Source organism: Panthera leo, chromosome D4 (genome assembly GCF_018350215.1).
Source record: "Panthera leo isolate Ple1 chromosome D4, P.leo_Ple1_pat1.1, whole genome shotgun sequence".
In the NCBI taxonomy this organism is placed as follows: Eukaryota; Metazoa; Chordata; class Mammalia; order Carnivora; family Felidae; genus Panthera; species Panthera leo.
This window is the reverse complement of record NC_056691.1, coordinates 28,041,287-28,058,603: the sequence shown is the minus strand read 5'-3', so window position 1 is coordinate 28,058,603 and position 17,317 is coordinate 28,041,287. Positions and strand designations below refer to the sequence as shown.

The window sequence follows — 17,317 nt, the reverse complement described above, 5'->3', positions numbered from 1 at the left end:
AAAAAAAATCATCTTGGCTTGGTGGTGAAAGAGAGAGGGAGCCAACTTAACAGTGATCCTGTCTAAAATAATCTAATATTGCACAAAGGTTTGACTATAACTCAGGGGCTGTTTGCAACGGGCATGCTGAATCCCAGCAATTATTAACCTGGCCAAAGTCAAAAAGTAAGCTAATAAGGGGAGCTGTTATTCCAAAAGCATAGGGTTTCAGTTTTGCAAGAGAAAAAAATTCTGGAGATCTACTGTACAATAAGGCGCACACAATTAACATTACTGCGTGCCTAAAAATGGCCAAGGTGGTCCATTTCATGTGTTTTTGTTACAATAAAAATAAATAAAATTTAAATTTCTAAATTAAAAAAATATATAACAATGTATATAGGCACTAATATTTAATGTACTAATTAAACTGAATTTCCTATCACAAAAAGAGAGAGAGAAAGTGAACACGCTAGCTAGCTGATTTCAGGCTCCTCTTTAAGTTCCAAACAAAACAGATAAGGAGAAAAAATTAAGGCTGGAAAACCCAAACTGGCTTACTTTCTGCTACAATCCACTGATACTTACATGGCAGTGTCAGCATTTTCACTTCATAAATCTTTTCTTGGTAACTTCCAGAAAGGTGATTCAAAGCTACCAGGATGACTACCCCGGAGCAGGCGATGGGGTGACGTCTGCCCCTGCCTTGAGTTAGACCCTTATCACCTCCTCTGCCCAGGCCTTCTGCAGAGAGTAAGACTGATGCATCGCATCATGGCTCAGGTGCCCGATGGAGCCACCACCATAATTAGGCGTTGTGTTCTGGTTTTGACTAGCTTACAGAACTTTAGACTAGCATGTGAGTGGGCTCCCAGTCTAGGAATTACCATTTTCTGTTCAACCAGCCCTTCTGTATTAGTTGCTGGGGCTGCCTTAACAAAGTACACATACTGAGTGGTTTAAAACAACAGACTCTTATTGCCTTGCCGGGGTTCTGACGGCCAGAAGTCCAAAATCAGGGTATCGGTGGACTCCGCTCCTCCCGAAGGCTCTGGGGGAGAAGCTGGACCATGCCTCTCCCCTGTGGCTAATAGACACATCATTCCAATACTCCAGTTTCTGTGTTCACACGGCCTCCTTCTTGTAACAGTACCAGTCACCGTACGTCATACATGAGGGACACGCCTTACTGCAAAATGACCTCATCTTAACTAAATACATCTGTACAGACCTGTTTCCAAATAAGATCACATTTTGAGGTACTGGGGGTTAGGATTTCAACATTTCACGATTCAACCTGAAACAGCTTCTCAAAAGATGACCACCAACCAGCAGAATCAGCATCAGCTGGGAATTTGTTTAAACTGACAATTTTCAGACCCACTGAATCAGAAACTCCGGAAGTACACCCAAAAAACGTATATTTTAACAGGCTTTCCAGAAGATTCTGACGCACGCTGAGGTTTCAGAACCACTGTGTTAAACCACATTGCCCATTTTTTAAAAAATCATTTTCGGGGCTCCTGGTGGCTCAGTTGGTTAGCCATCCGGCTTCAGTTCAGGTCATGATCTCACGGTTCGTGAGTTCGACCCCTGCATCAGGCTCTGTGCTGACAGCTCAGAGCCTGGGGCCTGCTTCGGATTCTGTGTCTCCCTCTCTCTCTGCTCCTCCCCTGCTCATGCTCTGTCTCTGTCTCCGTCTTTGTCTCTCTCTCTCAAATAAATAAACATTTTAAAAAATTTAAAAAAATAAATCATTTTCAATGATTTTGCGTGTGACGTTCGATGACAGCAAGTGTGCGTCTTGCCCTTCTGGGCTGCCTCTGACTATACCTATCACACACTGCTTCCCCCACAGTGGTGACCAACTAATACTGCTGTGATAAAACAGACTGGAGTCTCAGGTCACAGGTCACATGTGGCCCTCAGACAGGTTTTATTTTTGTTTGTTATGACTACTGTGAACTGCCAACATTAAAAGCCTAGGCTACAGACTTTTCTCGGAAAAAAAGTTGCAAGATTTGGCAGCACAAGATCCAACATTCCACGTGGCAACAATCAACTGATTGGTGGCTGCCCACGGAGGTGAGGCATCAGGGTTCTGGCTGAGTCACAGTCCCCACTATTCCCGATGCCTGACCAACCGCGAGGCTCCATGCACATGATACCTGCTCACATATCGTCCCTCTCTGGCCTCTGCGATTGGGCTTGAACCATATCTGGCCAGAGGAGAGTTAGGGAGAAAAATGCATCACCATCTACAGCCTGAAATACTTAGCTGTTTCTAAGCGGCAAGTTTAGGAATGAAATTCTAGAAGCTGGTGGCTCTGATCAGCACTGACTTTAAGTTCTGAGAGCTTAGCTTCCCTTTCTACCAGGTAACAGAAGTTATGAAGTGACTCAAACACTGACGATCAAAGTTTTAAAGTGGCTTGCCCATGCAACAATGCAGGGTGAGTAATAGCACAGTAAGAAGAGAGTTTCGTATTGGCATGGCTTCATTAGGGGACAGTGGGACATAGAGGACATGAAACCTAGATGAGACATCACTTAATGCCTTTGTGTGCCTGCTGTGCTGAGCAGATCAGCTATGAAACAAATGATTCTTCCCCAGTAAAACAACTGGAGAAGCTATTATTTAAAGCTACTTTCAAAGCTTATAAAATTCTTTTATACACACACACACACACACACACACACACACACATACACACATATTTTAGAAGGGGAGTGGCAGAGGGGGAGGGAGAGAGAGAGAGAGAGAGAGAGAGAGAGAGAGAGAGAGAATCTCAAGTAGGCTCCGCTCTCAGTGTGGATGGAGCCCAATGTGGGGCTCAATCCCATGACGCTGGGATCATGACCTGAGCCAAAACTCAATCGAATCAGCCACCCAGGCGTCCCATGGTTTACAAAATTGTTTAAGGGCAGATCCTGGGCTAGGATTTGACAACTTTGCCTTTGACACAGACACCAAATAGTTTCTTTACAAAGGACAGAAAAGATGCCATTTCTGTACCTCAGCCAGGTCATGGGAGGCAGTTTGCGAAAAGGGGAACTGAGTGGTGGTTTGGGGTCTCTTCACCCCAGCTGTACGGATGGGCCTGGAGTTTGCAAGTGACAACTCACACATACAAGTGGAGTCAGGGACAAGTTTTCAAGGAGGGAGCAAGCTTCACAGAAAGCCTGAACGGAAGCGCTACTTACCTGGGAGATCATCCCAAAGCAATCAATCGGATAAATACATTCACCGAAAGAGTATTGAAGCAGAAGATTCAGCCAAGTAGCTACTATCAAGTCACATGGCTCTTTTCTCACAAATTCTTAAAGTTGATTCTCTCCTAAGCCACCCTATACCTCAGCACTCTTAAGAAAGAAAAGAGGGGATGTAATATGTCACTGATGGCCAATCTTTCCTTAAAGCTATTAGAATTTAGAACAACGATAATTTCCTCAAAGACAAAGATGGTTGTGTCTTCCGGGCAGACCTAATGTTTTGAGGAATCTATTAAAAATTAAAATACTTCTTCACAGCAAAGTACATATACAAATGGGGCAGGCTTGTGATACTTAAACATGGGTTACACTTTCCCTCTGACTGTGTCAGTCAGCGTTCTCCAGAGAAACAGAACTAGTAGGAGACACGTATATGTGTACATGGAGAGAGAAGGGATTTATTCTAAGGAACTGGCTCACATAATCATGGAGACTGACAAGTCTTCAGATCTGCAGGGTGAGTGGACGGGACCCAGCTAGGGACCCAGGACAGCCAATGGTTCAATCCACTCCTAAGGCAGGAAAAAGCCAATGTCCTAGGCTCCAAGGAATGCCCTCTTACTCAGGGTAAGGTTCCATTTAGTTCTATTGAGGCCCTCAACTGATTGGGTGAGGCCCACCCACCCAGGAGAAGGCAACTGGTTTCATTCAGTCTACAGATTCAAATGGTAATCTCATCCAGCAACACCCTCACAGACACAACCCAGAATTATACTGGATCAAATGTCTCCCGACACCCCAACTGACACATAAAAGTCACTGACACTTGCCAGTGCGGGCAGAGCAACTGGGACTCCCATCCTTTGCTGAAGGGACTGCTATCCGGTGCAGCCGCTTCAGGAAACAGCTCAGCACTTTCTTAGAAAGTTAAACACGCAGTTATGTGTGACACAGCAATCCCACTCACGGCTCATGGGTATTTACCCAAAAGAAATGAAAACTTAAGTTTGTACAGCAGCCTGCAAGTGAATTTTTATAGCAGCTCTGTTCACCATCACCAAATACCAGCAACAACCCAAATGTTCTTCCGGGGGTAAATGGACAGACAAGCATCCACGCAGAATACCACTCAGCAGTAAAAGAGAGCAAAGCACTCATGTATGAATCTGAAGAGTAATGTGCTGAGTGAAAGAAGTCTCAAAAGACTGAATATTGTCCAATTCTATTTATGGGACACGTTTGAGAAGACAGAACAGCTCAGCGGTGGCCAGGAGGTAGGGGGGCGGAAGGTGTGTGTGACTCTATAGGAGTAAGACAAGGAAGCCTGCGGGGTAATGGGACTGTGTTGAATCCTGATTTGGGTGGTGGTTACACAAATCTAAACATGTGTTAACTTCCACAACCCTCCCCCGACATCAAATTTACGGTTACGAGATTTTTTAAATTGTGAAAATCAAATGGTAAAAAAAAAAAAACAAAAACCCTATATATCACCCAATTTATGCATAGGATAAATGGACCTAACGGGAAATGTCTACAGGATGGGGTCAAGCTGAATCCAGAATGTGCACAGGCAGGTGGGAGCCAGAAGGGTTCAGGCAGCAGCCAACAGTTCAGTGTATAGAGAAGATAAGAGACATTCCTGAGTCACTGCATACAACCTTGGAATTCTCTGAAAAGGCAAAACAGCTGTGATTTGTAATGTTTTTTTCCCCCCGGGAATTTTGTATTCATGGTCTCTTACAACAGCCTAAAGAGAGGAAATGCAGGCTTATGGATGGTCAAGGACTGGCCTGGATTTTGATCTCAGTTCCGTCTGGTTCTCGAGAGTCACCACACGAAACCGCAGCGAGGATTACACTCTGACTCCTCTCTTTTCTCTGCTGTCCCCAGCAGGGCCCCTTAATCCCCTATGTTCTTAAGGCTCTGCTCTTCCTTAAAGCAGGAGTTTTCCATGGAGAGAAGGGGGATATTTTGTCCCCTAGGAGACATGTGGCATTGTGTGCAGGTGGGTTTAGTTGTCACAGACAGTGGGCAGGGTGCTACTGGCATCTACTGGGCAGATGCCAGAGATGCGGCTAAACATCTTACAATGCACAGGGCAATCCCCTGAAACAGAATTATCCAGCCCCAAATGTCTCTAGGGCAGAGGTTGGGATCTTCTGTTTGAACGGAAGGAAGGAAACATGTTCACGGTTCACTGTGCTAAGTATTGTCAAATTCTTAATTCTCGTATTTCCTCAAGACCCTGCTGAGATAGCTATTATTAACCCCAATTTCTAGATAAGAAAGTTGCTGCTCAGACCCACTAAAATACAATGCCCCTACACCAGAGACAGATGAGAATCTGTGGGCAGCCCCAGGCCCCTCTGATGGCAAAGCCCAGGGAGCCTGCAGTATGATGCCCTCAGGGCTAGGCTGGGCCCTCCAAAAACTTCTTTCCTTCCATCCCTTCCGGTCTAGAAATCGCCTCCTAGCCCTAACTGGTCTGCAAACAAGGGGAGCTGTTTGGCTGGCCCAGGGCAGATGTGAATTCGGGAGGACCCAGGAAACGAGTGGAGCCTGGCATCACTGAGAACCACCCAGGACTGTTTGTCCCTTTGTCTTCTGCTCCATCCATGGCTCCTGCCCTCACCTCCATGGGAGCAGCCCAGAGACATCAGAGGCATTCCCAGCCAGGTTCTCTTAGAGAGCTTCCTATCCCCCACCCCTGCCTCCTCCAGCCTGTCTCTTCAGCAGGAGGAGTGGGGCCCTCAAGCAGGGGTCTGGGAACAGACAGATACAACACAGAACAACAGGCTGAGATCAGTTTCCCACAATAACATCCTACAGGCAGGGGCTAAGAAAATAAGCAAAATGCTTTAAAAACAAGTCCTATAATCACCTCGGGGTGATTATGGCTCAATTTTACCCTTTTATATAATCAGTGTTGACAATTCCAACAGCTGAAAATGGGGGTGGGGGTTAAAATCAAGGGAGGTGGAAGAGAAGTAGAAAAACAGAGGGAAGGCAGAGGAACAGCAAGAGGAGAAAAAGAACATAAGCTTAAAGTTTATCATAAAACTCAGCAGACAGATGGCCTCATGACACAGGAAGAGGAGCCCCAAGATTTGGGGGCCTCTTTGCAAGTCGGGCAGGACCACATTCACGGCAGCTGCTCTTCAGCGTCATTCTAGGAAACCGCAGCCAGGCCTCAGGGCAGGCGGTTCACGCTTGTTCTCGGACTAGGCAAAGCAGTTATTTCCTGAGGCTCAGCGCTCGCCCCCAAGCTGTCCAGCTGCAGGGACGCCAAGGGCTGAGCTCGACCCACCCTGATCCCCACCCCATGCCTCCTCGGCCCAGCCACAGCCACAAAGGCGGCACTCACAGTTCTAAAATGAGGATGACGTCCGTCTTATTCTCATAAACCTCATGGAGGGTGATGACGTTGGGGTGCTGGATCTCCTTCAGGATGCTGACCTCCCGCTCGATGTCCTCGCGGCTCACGCCCCGCCGGCTGGATTTTGTCCTCCTCTTCTTGATAAACTTGGCGGCATATTGCAGACCAGTGCTTTTCTCCCGGCATTTCTTCACGACTGCAAACTGCCCACTGGAGACAGAGGAGGAGAGGTTACAGGTCATTTCTTTATTGCTCACTGGAAAAGAGAGGATTTGAGCAAGGATGTGGCATGGGGGAGGAGAGGCTGTGGAACTGCGAGGAGGAAAGTCCACAGTGTGGGAAATTAACAAATTAAGCAGGCATATTTCTTATGACATTTTGGTTTCATTGAACCTGTTTCTTTATGAATAAAGTTGCAAGCAATACAAATTCTTTTCTTGAACTATAGTTTATTGAATGGGTTAATAACGTGCTTTTCTGTGCTTCCTCCCTCCCTCCTGTTTCAGATTCTGAGATAGCAGGAAGGAGCTCCCCGACCTGACCTCCTTCTGACAAGCCTTCTCCTGTATGGCTAGGAAAACAAGGGATCAAGACGGGGGAACTGAGAGAAAACTACATAGGGCCCTGCTTTCAATGACATATTTCTAGGACCAGTATTTATCAGTTGAAACATCCAGAACAACAATGAAAGCTATTTGTTCATACTTCAGGGATTGATAAGCCATATATACTTAACATTTGTCAGTGGCTTTTCCAGCATCACACACTTCCCTCCTTTCCCAAAAATATCTGTAACTAGGGACCCTGCACTTCTGGGGAAGCTGACTCTACCCCCATATATAGATATGCATAGGGTGACTGAGGTTAAGCCAATCAGTGTACTATATCTTCCTGACTCCACTGACAGGCACACGACCTAAGTAAGACCTTTTGGAGAATGCAGAGACAAAGACCTTTTCTGAGACTCTCTTCTGGATGTTAACACTTAACTATATGACCCCAAAAGCCACTTCCAGCCATCTTAGGACTTCAGGAGGAGGTCCACTCTTGGTTTAAAGCCAACCATCGCAGAGGCAGAGCCAGTAGAAGAAAAGAAACCAGGTTTGTGGTAACACTGTGAAATGACTGGATCAACCCTACCCTGAAAGCCATCTGCCCTTGGATTTTTCAGCAACAGAAGCCAATAAATTCTCTTTACTGCTAATGCCAGTTTGATCTGGGTTTTCAATTTCTTGCAGAGGAAAGCATCCTATCGATATATCCTATGCCACAGCATGTAACCAGAGCCTCCTGCCTATATATAAAAGAGTACAATAACAGGGGCGCCCGGGTGGCTCAGTCGGTTAAGCGTCCAACTTTGATTCAGGTCATGATCTCTCAGTTCGTGAGTTCAAGCCCCGTGTCAGGCTTTGTGCTGATAGCTCAAAGCCTGGAGCCTGGTGCCTGCTTCAGATTCTGTGTCTCCCTCTCTCTCTGCCCCTCCCCTCCTCTCCCCCCCCCCCCCCCCCCCCGCTCTCTCTCTCAAACAAACATTAAAAAAAAGAAAAACATAAAAAAAGAGTACAATAACAGAACTTAACATAAAATAATAAAATAAACACATAAGCAGGTAAAGTCTTGAGAGGTAAGTAAGCTACCCTGAAAGTAACACAAACACGATACGCACACACAACACAAAACCCCTTCCCGTGTCAAAGCTGGCACCCACACTTCTTCCCCAGAGCCCACCCATGACAGGATCTGTGTATTTCTTGGCAGGTGCTGGTGAACTGATATGTAGAAAACTGTCACGGTTACTTTTCACTAGCTTTATTCTCACATGAAGACAAAAGAGAGAGAGAGAAAATCAAATTAACAGTAACATTTCAATGGTAAAGAAGGGACACTTTACGTTACTCATTTACTTTAGCAGCAGAGGTCAGCGAAGAAAAACACATAGTAAAGGATTATTTTTATACCACTGCCAAATTTTTGCATGACAGGTTATTAATACTCTCTCTCCCCCCGCAGCAGAAGAGCAGAGAGGCTGAAGAATAAATCACACCAGAAAGCTAGCACCAACTGACTGTAAACTCACGATCCTAAAGAGCCATGGGATCTGTTATGACTTTATTACAACATTTTCTGGGTTTTCTGAAGAGTAAAGAATTGGGCCTTCTCTCTCTTGGAGGGTGGAGGTGAGCAGCAGAGATGGGACTTATGAGGAAAAAAAAAACCCCAACAAAACAGCTTGACTATAAAACACCCCTCTCCCAACCGAGTACCCCCGAAGAGGTCCCCGGATGCAGGGTGGGACAGTGCCCTGGCCCAACCCGGGACCTCCAACCCACAGGCAGCTCGTGCTTCCTGGGGCTGGGCCTGTGCGTGCCTCTCACACGGTCACTGCGACTTTTCTCGGGGGCGGTCAAGATTCAAGGTGGACTCATTGGTCTGAATCATGGTGCTTTAAAAAACAAAACCAAAAAGCCAGGCAAGCCACAAAGAACTTAAATGCGAGCCTAAATTCAAAGACTATTCCAAATGTGTTTTTAGTGCCAAATGTTCATGGTGACCTTTCCCCCTTTTAAAAAAAAAAAAAAACTTTTTTTTAACGTTTATTTATTATTGAGAGACAGACACAGAGTGCCAGCAGGGGAGAGGTAGAGAGAGGGGGCGACAGTGAATTTGAAGTAGGCTCCAGGCTCTGAACTCACAGAGCCCGACCTCACAAACCGAGATCATGTCCTGAGCCGAAGTTGGTCGCTTAACCAACTGAGCCACCCAGGCGCCCCGACCTTTCCCCTTTTAACTATGGGAAGGTGAAAGCATCAAGGCCTGCCCATGCTAGCGACTGGGCCAAGGTGAGGCACTCAGAAATCCACACGTCAAGGCCAGGAGTGTGTGAATCAGGCCTAAGCTGACCGCGCTGCCCCCATCTGCAGCGACATATCTGGAACCTACTCCCTCACCAGACAATTGATCCCTCACTCACACTTCTGGGTCCCCTGAGGGGAAAGCAGGCAGGGATAAAGGCCAGAGGGTGGGAAAGGACCCCCACCCAAGAGAAGATGTGATTTTAGTGCCCACGGCCGCGGCTAGTGTCCTGACTAACCTTGGCTGCAGGTGGTTGAGAGGGTGTGAACTAATTTTGAGGACTACTCTTCTAGACTCATCTCAATGCTATCTCTTTAAAGACACTTTTCCTATTTATCTCCAACTACCCAACCTCTGCCCGCCCCCCACCCCCACCATGCTCCGACTGGTGGTTTCTCCGGCACCTGAGTCCACGGAGCACCTCTGATGCTTTCTGCCTGTTTCTTGCCCATTTCCACCCTTCCCAAGAGGGCAATTCCATGAGAACAGAGGCCTGTCTGGCAGACATCTCGTCCCCCGAGGCAGGGGATGCAGAGCTCCTCCAGGAGTTCACGCAGGATGCTTATGTGCTGCTCTTGACCTCTGAGTCTAGAATCCTAAAAACCCGAGGCGTTACCTGAAGACGCGTGCCTGTGATTCGGCAGAATTGTGTGGGGCTGGGAGCACAGGGTGCCTGTCTGAGCTGGTTCCCCGCCTACTAGTTGTATTAACTGTGGACTTACATCTGACTTAACGCTCTCTGCCTCAGTGTCCTTATCTGCCAACTGGGTAGAATAACAGCGCCTACCTGGGAGGGTTGTTGGGTGGAAAGGAAGGATTAAATGAGCCTATAGATCATGGAAAGTGGTTAGAACAGTACCTGGCAGGGGTGTCTGGGTGGCTCAGTCAGTTAAGCATCCAACTTCGGCTCAGGTCATGATCTCGCGGTTTGTGAGTTCGAGCCCCATGTGGGGCTCTGTGCTGACAGCTCAGAGCCTGGAGCCTGCTTCAGATTCTGTGTCTCCCTCTCTCTCTGCCCCTCCACTCATGCTCTGTCTCTCTCTCGCTCTCTCTCAAAAATACATAAACATTAAAAAAAAACTAAGAACAGCGCCTGGCAGTATTAAGTCTTCAATAACTGTTTTCTATTATTAACCTTCGACAACTGGTGCTACTGTCATGAGCTTACGGTTTGTGCTTAAAAGCCCAAAGTGCCACTGGTGCTGCCTTCAAAGTATCACCTCTCGCGGTGCCTTGGCTAGCCCGAGACCCTCTCAGAGGTGAAACATTCTCTCCTTGAACAAACCCTAGCCAGGCTCCTCTAGGCCCTCTGCTCAGTGACACCCCCAGCTTGGCCTTTAAAGACTTGAACAAACATTAACATACTCAAGGCTGCATCCCTGAGATGACTCTACCCCCCCCCCCCCCCCTTAAAGTGCCTGCGGGAGAAAACGCAAGGCTTCCAAAAGAACTGACCATTTCTTCCAGAGGACACCTGAAGATAGGGCTCTGGTCTCCAGCGTTGGGGGGCGGGGGGGGGGGAGCAAACCCAGATGGGTTTCACATGGATCAACCCCCCTCCGGTTATTTGTAAGTTTTCACTGCCCTGACTGTCCTGAGCTCCTGCTCACGCCCCTCTCCAACCCCTCATTCTCCCTTTAAAACACCCAGTCAGTCACCTCTGCACAAACCAAAGTTCGTGCACGTCACACTGGACCCTTCCCTTTTGTGACAGTACGTTGCTGATTAAAATTGGTCCTTTCCACTTTAACCAGTGTCCGGCTTTGTTCATCTGTGACAAGAGGACACACTGCGGAAGTAGGCGTGGTCTGGCCGACCCAGGTCCTGGCTTATGCGGCTCAGAGGGCCACCCCCACCCCCAATCTCCAGGCTTCTCTCTGAAAGCTCAACCTTCTTACCCTCTGGCCTGAGGCAGTGTTCCCTATTTTAATGATTTGCAATTCACCATGAAAATGTATGCTTTAAAAAACAAAAGAAACAAACTAAACAAAGTATCACCTCTCAAAACTGCTGGGGGAAGAGAGCCCTAAAAAGAAAATGAACAGCACAACAGGGCCGTACTGTGTTTAAGTGTGTAAAGCTACGGGCAAACCTGGCACCTGGCTTCATCCTCCAAACACAGCATCCCTGCTGTCCCCACCCCCGCCCCACGTGGAGGGCGAGCTGCTGCCCACAGCAGCCCGGGAAACTGAGTCACAGCTGAGCGAGGGCAGGCAGGAGGCCCACGCGAGGCTACTGGGCCTTAGTGTGCACTCGGTAACTCGTGCCCAGAGCTTTCACAGCAGATCTCCTCTGGCAGGGAGCAAACGGAAGCCAGACCCCTCGGAGAAGAAATTCTTTTCTAAACACTGTAATTTGCTTCATGAGGACTAATTCGAACTGGACTGGCAGTTAACGGCTGCTCCTGACCTCTCTCTTTCCTGGGCAGCTGGCCCTCAGCACACCAGCTGCCACACCCACTCTGGGGGGGCGGGGGGGGGGGAACAGTTCCTCTTCTCCAATCCCCCTCCCCCAATAAAACAATTGAAAAAAAGGACTCGTTTGGGCTTTTTTGGGCCAGGGCTTCTCAATCATGGGATCCCAGAGAAACAACCTAATAACAGCTGCCAGGGTGAGCTCCGGGAAGGGAGGAAAGTAAATGCACACAAAGGAGCAAGGCCACCTGCGTCGCCCGTCGGGGGTTGGGGGGGGGGGGGGATCGATGGCCTGAGCTCCAGCTTCCCTCCTGTTACAAACCCCGCAGGCTCCTCCGTGACTGACAGCCCCACAGACGGCTGCAGCGATGGTCAGTGGGTGGTAGAAAATCAGTGCGTACCTGCACATTTAAATTGACAAAACAGAATACGGGTTGATCCTCGCTTTTTGCGGGATCCATATTTGCAAATTCACCTACTCGCTAAAATGCACGCGTAACTGCATAATCAACACTTGACAGTGCGTTCACGGTCATTTGTGGATCTGAGGTGTCCAACATGAACATTCCCAGCTGAGGCAGATCAAGGGGACATTCCGCCTTCCGTCTCAGCTTCTGTACCATGTACACATGTCCTCTTAACGGTCTGTTTAGTGCCATGTCTTTGCATTTCTGCTTATTGTTGGTGATATCACTATTTAAAATCAGCCCCGAAGTGTGAAGTCCACTGTTCACAGGCACAGAGGCTGTGATGGCCTTACGGAGAAAACATGTGCCACATAGATAAGCTTTGTTTGGGCAGGAGTATCAGCGCTGTTGGCCATGAGTCCAATGTTAAGGAATCAACAATACATATTACAGAAGTCCCTTTAAGCAGAAACACACAGAAAACAAGGTTGTGCACTGATCCGATGACGGAAATGCTATGACCAGAGGCTCACAGAAACTTAACCCTGTATTTTCTCTAGAACAAATGGGTCAGTATTCGCTAACTCAGTGATTGTGGTAAAGTCACAGAATATCCCTACACCGCAAATAATGAGAATCCGACTGGATGTTGTTTTTAAAAAATGTATTGGGGTGCCTGGGTGGTTTAGTCAGTTGAGCGTCCAACTCTTGATTTTGACTCAGGTCATGATCCCAGGGTTGTGAGACTGAACCTCGTGTCAGGCTCTGTGTTAAGTGTGGAACCTGCTTAGGATTCTCTCTCTCTCTCCCTCTCTCTCTCTCTCTCTCTCTCTCTCCTCCCTCTGCTCCTCTCCCCCCTGTGCACGGTCTCTCTCTCTCTCCCAAAATAAATAAATAAATAAACAAATGGATAAAATAAAAATATACTAATATTCTCTGTCACCTAATAACTAACAGAACAGCCATCCAAATTCATTTTGACATAAACACTTTCGATTAAATGTAATAAACACGTATTAACTACCAATGGCCAGACTATACAAAACCAATGAGACACATCCCTACTTTAAAGAGTTTGATACTAAAAAAATTTTTTTGATTCAAAAATAATCACAGATTTTATTAAAAGGAGAAAACTTTGGATAAAAGGAGCAAAACTGCAGAAAGAACAACTTGACATCTAATGTCTTTGACTCACTGGTATATCTAATCGAATCACCTTGTAGTCACTCGAAAACTACAACCAGAATTCTATGCGAGGAGCTTTACACATAATTACCTCATTCATTATCACAACCCTATGAGATTCATATCATCATCAACTCTTCCGTCAAGGAAAGAACCAAGCCTTAGAGCGATTTTTTTTCTACTCCCCTCAAATCTTTCAAGCAAGTAAGTGCCACACTTGAGAAGTGAATCCCAAGTGTATTTGCCTCCAACACTCTATCCACTGAACCTCGCTGCTGCCCTGGGCTTGTGTCCATTTGGTTTGAAAGACAGGCCACCGCCCTGTGAAGTTACAGACAGGTCTGGAAATCATTCTAGGAAAGGGCTCTGGGAATGGGAGGCACAAGAGAGGAGGATTGTGGTTAAATACGTTTGGGGAGTGTGGCCTTCTCCTCCCCACTGAAAACTCATTAAGTGTTTTAACCAATGAAAACCACTGTTTTAACATGCTCTGAAGTTCTCTGCAATAAAAAGCAACTCGTGTTTGTGTGTGTTCTTCAGAAGCCCTATACTGACAATTAGCAAGAACCACAGAAGGTTCTCAAGGTCAGCGCACAAGGACGGCAGGCACACATTTGTGAAGCAGGTGGGTTCTGATAGGTCCATGTAGTGCATTAAAAATAAAGCTGTTGAACTTTGTTTAATTGAGTCGGGTTGATTTTCAAATTCATTTGTCTGTGGGAGTTTTGCTCACTTGGGGAAAGTTGACATCAATGTACAATGACAGAAGCATCACATTCAGAATGGAGAAAGAGCAACCCGGCCCCACGTGACGATGTGTTCTCTCCCTTTGGGTGGGCACCTAGCCCAGGATCTAACATTTTCCTTGTTGACCTTGATCTAGACACCACATGAGAACAAGTTCCCACCCAGGAAGGGGGGTGCAGACTTTTTTTTTTTAAGTGGCTAAAACAGGGGCACCTGGGTGGCTCAGTTAGGTCAGCAACCAACTCTTGATCTCGGCTCAGGTCATGAACTCACAGTTTCTGGGACTGAGCCCCACATGGAGCTCTGCACTGACCGGGAGCCTCTTGAGATTCTCTCTCTCCCTCTCTCTCTCTCTGCCTCTCCCTCACTCCTGCGCGCACTCTCTCTCAAAGATAAATACATATTTGAAAAAAAAAATACAGTGGCTAAAACAGCATACAAATTTTTCTTTGATTTTAAATATGTCTCTTCCCAGTATATGTTATTTAAAACATTCTTTATGGTAACTATTGCTGTGAATTCCCTCTATTAATGCTGAAAATAGATCTGGTTTCAATACAACAGATGATAAGCTCCATCTCTCCCTCCTACCAAATCTTTGCAATAAGGTTTCTTTTTTCTTTCTTTCTTTTTTTTAATGTTTATTTATTTTTGAGAGAGGAAGACAGAGTGCCAGTCGGGGGGGGGGGGGGGGGGGGGAGGGTTGGTGGGCAGGGAGAGGGAGACACAGAATCCGAAGCAGGCTTCAGGCTCCGAGCTGTCAGCACAGGGCCTGACACGGGGCTCAAACCCACAAACTAGGAGATCATGACCTGAGCTGAAGTTGGATGCTTAACTGACTGAGTCACCCAGGCACCCCTGCAACAAGGTTTCTAATTAAGGCAAAATATTTTCTACTTTTGAGTTCATGTATCAACCTCAGCACAATTTTAGTGCTGGCTTATGGGTCATTTGCTTTTCTTGAAGAGCTGTATTGAGAGAGTGGTGGTGGCTTGAATCCTGCCTGAACACTGGAATCACAGGTCTTAAATAAGAGATGAGGTGACAGAAATTATTTTTCAAGGATGAGTTAACATTTATGGCAGGAGAAAAGACCCCAAAGCGTTTACAGACTAATGGGAGAGACGAGCACGTAACACCAGAATACGGGAAGGGCCATAAAAAAGGACGTGGCCACTCTGAACCACCCCAGGGGAGAGTGTGAGGTCAGGAGGCCCAGGCTGTGTTCTGAAGGTTGAGCGCCAGCCAAGGGGTGAAGAAAGCGTGGAGGAGAATGTGTGGAGGAACAGTGTCCAGGAGGAGAAAACAGGAGCTGAGTCAGGGAGGCAGGAAAGAGTCTGTTCATATTTCTGAGAGATGAGGCAATGGTGGAGAAGTGGGCAGGCCCCACAAACTGGGCCATGCCCAGGATACAACAATGCCAGCCCTAACTTTGCCAACACCACGGGAAAGCAGTGACCTCTCTGAGCCTCAGTTTCCCCATCTATGTGAGGGTAACGACAACACAAAATGAGGCCATGCATGTGAGTGTAAGCTGGGTTCTCGAACCACATCGTGCTAGTGTAAAGGATGAAAATTAACAAGATGTCTCAGCTTCAAACTTCTCAAAGGAGCCCAGAAGGCATTGTTTCAGCAGCTGAAAAGCAGCACCAAATTTCTTTTTGGCATTTTTCTATGCAACAACTGTGCGATCTAAGTACTAAATCTCTACGCCTTTTTTCTCCTGTTTAGGACTCAACCATTCTGGATGAGGCCTATTTGATTTGTCCCCTGTGGCCCCCAAAGGACCTTGTGGCTTTGCTTTGATGCTGAAGTTTTTGTCTGTGGCAAAGCAGTGGGAAGCAAACCACCCTTTGTGAAGATGGCCTCAGTCAAAGATGGCCAAAGATGGCCTTCCAGCTCACATGCTCTCCCGCAGTGTGACCTTGTCTCTCCCTATCATGAGGTGGATTCTCATCCTTGTCCCCTGGAATCTGAGCCTTATTTGACCAATAGAATGCAGGAGAAATGATTCTGGGACTTCTGCCTGGTTCTCAGAGCACACACTCTTGGGTGCTCCCACTTGGAACCCCGCCACGATACTGGGAGAAGCCCGGGCTGTGTGGAGAGGCCATGTGGAGGTGTTCCCATCAACAGCTCCCTCTGAGCTGACAGCAGCTTTAACAGGCTGGCCAAGTGAGTGGCTATTGAACATCTGGCTCATTGAGTCTTCAGACGGTGGGGCACCTGGGTGTGTCAGTCAGGTAAGCGTCTGACTTCGGCTGAAGTCATGATCTTGCAGTTTCTGAGTTCGAGCCCAGCATTGGGCTCTGTGCTGACAGCTCAGAGCCTGGAGCCTGCTTCAGATTCTGTGTCTCCCTCTTTCTCTGTTCCTCCCGTCATCATACTCTGTTTCTCTGTCTCTCAAAAATGAATAAATATTTTTAAAAATGTTAAAAAAAGTCTTCAGATGGCTCCAGCCCCACCCAACCACTTAGTGCAACCTGAGAGACCCCAAGCAGGAATGCTCAGGCAAGCCACAGAAGCGTGAGAGATCATAGCAAATTGCTGGTTTATGCTTCCATGATTTTTTTTTTTTTTTGGGGGGGGGGGGGTTGTTACACAGCAACGGACAGGTGGGACAGCCAATAAAATATTTCGGATGGTGGGTTTGGCCCATGACCTAGAAAGCCGTGTGGAGGAAGGACTCGATACTGGGGGGTGAGAGGCCAGCAGGTGACCGGGATCCCAGACCGGCCTAACGGGAAGGCATGGGAAGGCACAAGAACGCCCAAGCCATGTTGAGCGCAGGTCCCACCCTGAAACACAGAACCTACTGCCCCGACAAGACTCAGTGCACACGCTGCTCCCTCATGTCCACGTGCCCAGGGAATTCCCACGGTGACTGCCACCTGGAGATGAGCGCATGTGAGGAGAACGCACGTTGCCCTGCCCGGTGGAAGCCCCCCCTTCCATCCCAGCCCACCAGTGCCCGGATTTCAGCAGATGATGACAGCTAACCCATCCGGGGACCGCATACTTCAGCACCAAGTTCAATTCCCTTGGAAGGCTTCTGGGTGCGGCCCACACTCCGAACTGCCTCTCTCTGCCCTTTGAGAAGCTGCACACGACAGGCAGGCAAAACACTTTTTAGAAAA

The 17,317-nt window shown here is 47.5% G+C and overlaps 1 protein-coding gene across 6 annotated transcripts in view; it reads right to left on the bottom strand.

Moving 5' to 3' along the window:
- Positions 1 to 17,317, bottom strand: part of DAPK1 (death associated protein kinase 1) — a 188,752-nt gene that overhangs the window by 82,118 nt on the left and 89,317 nt on the right. For all 6 annotated transcript variants that reach the window (XM_042912400.1, XM_042912399.1, XM_042912397.1 and 3 more), the window contains exon 3: positions 6,560 to 6,781. In XM_042912400.1, the coding sequence (XP_042768334.1) occupies positions 6,560 to 6,781 (222 nt within the window). The remainder of the gene's footprint in view (positions 1 to 6,559; positions 6,782 to 17,317) is intronic.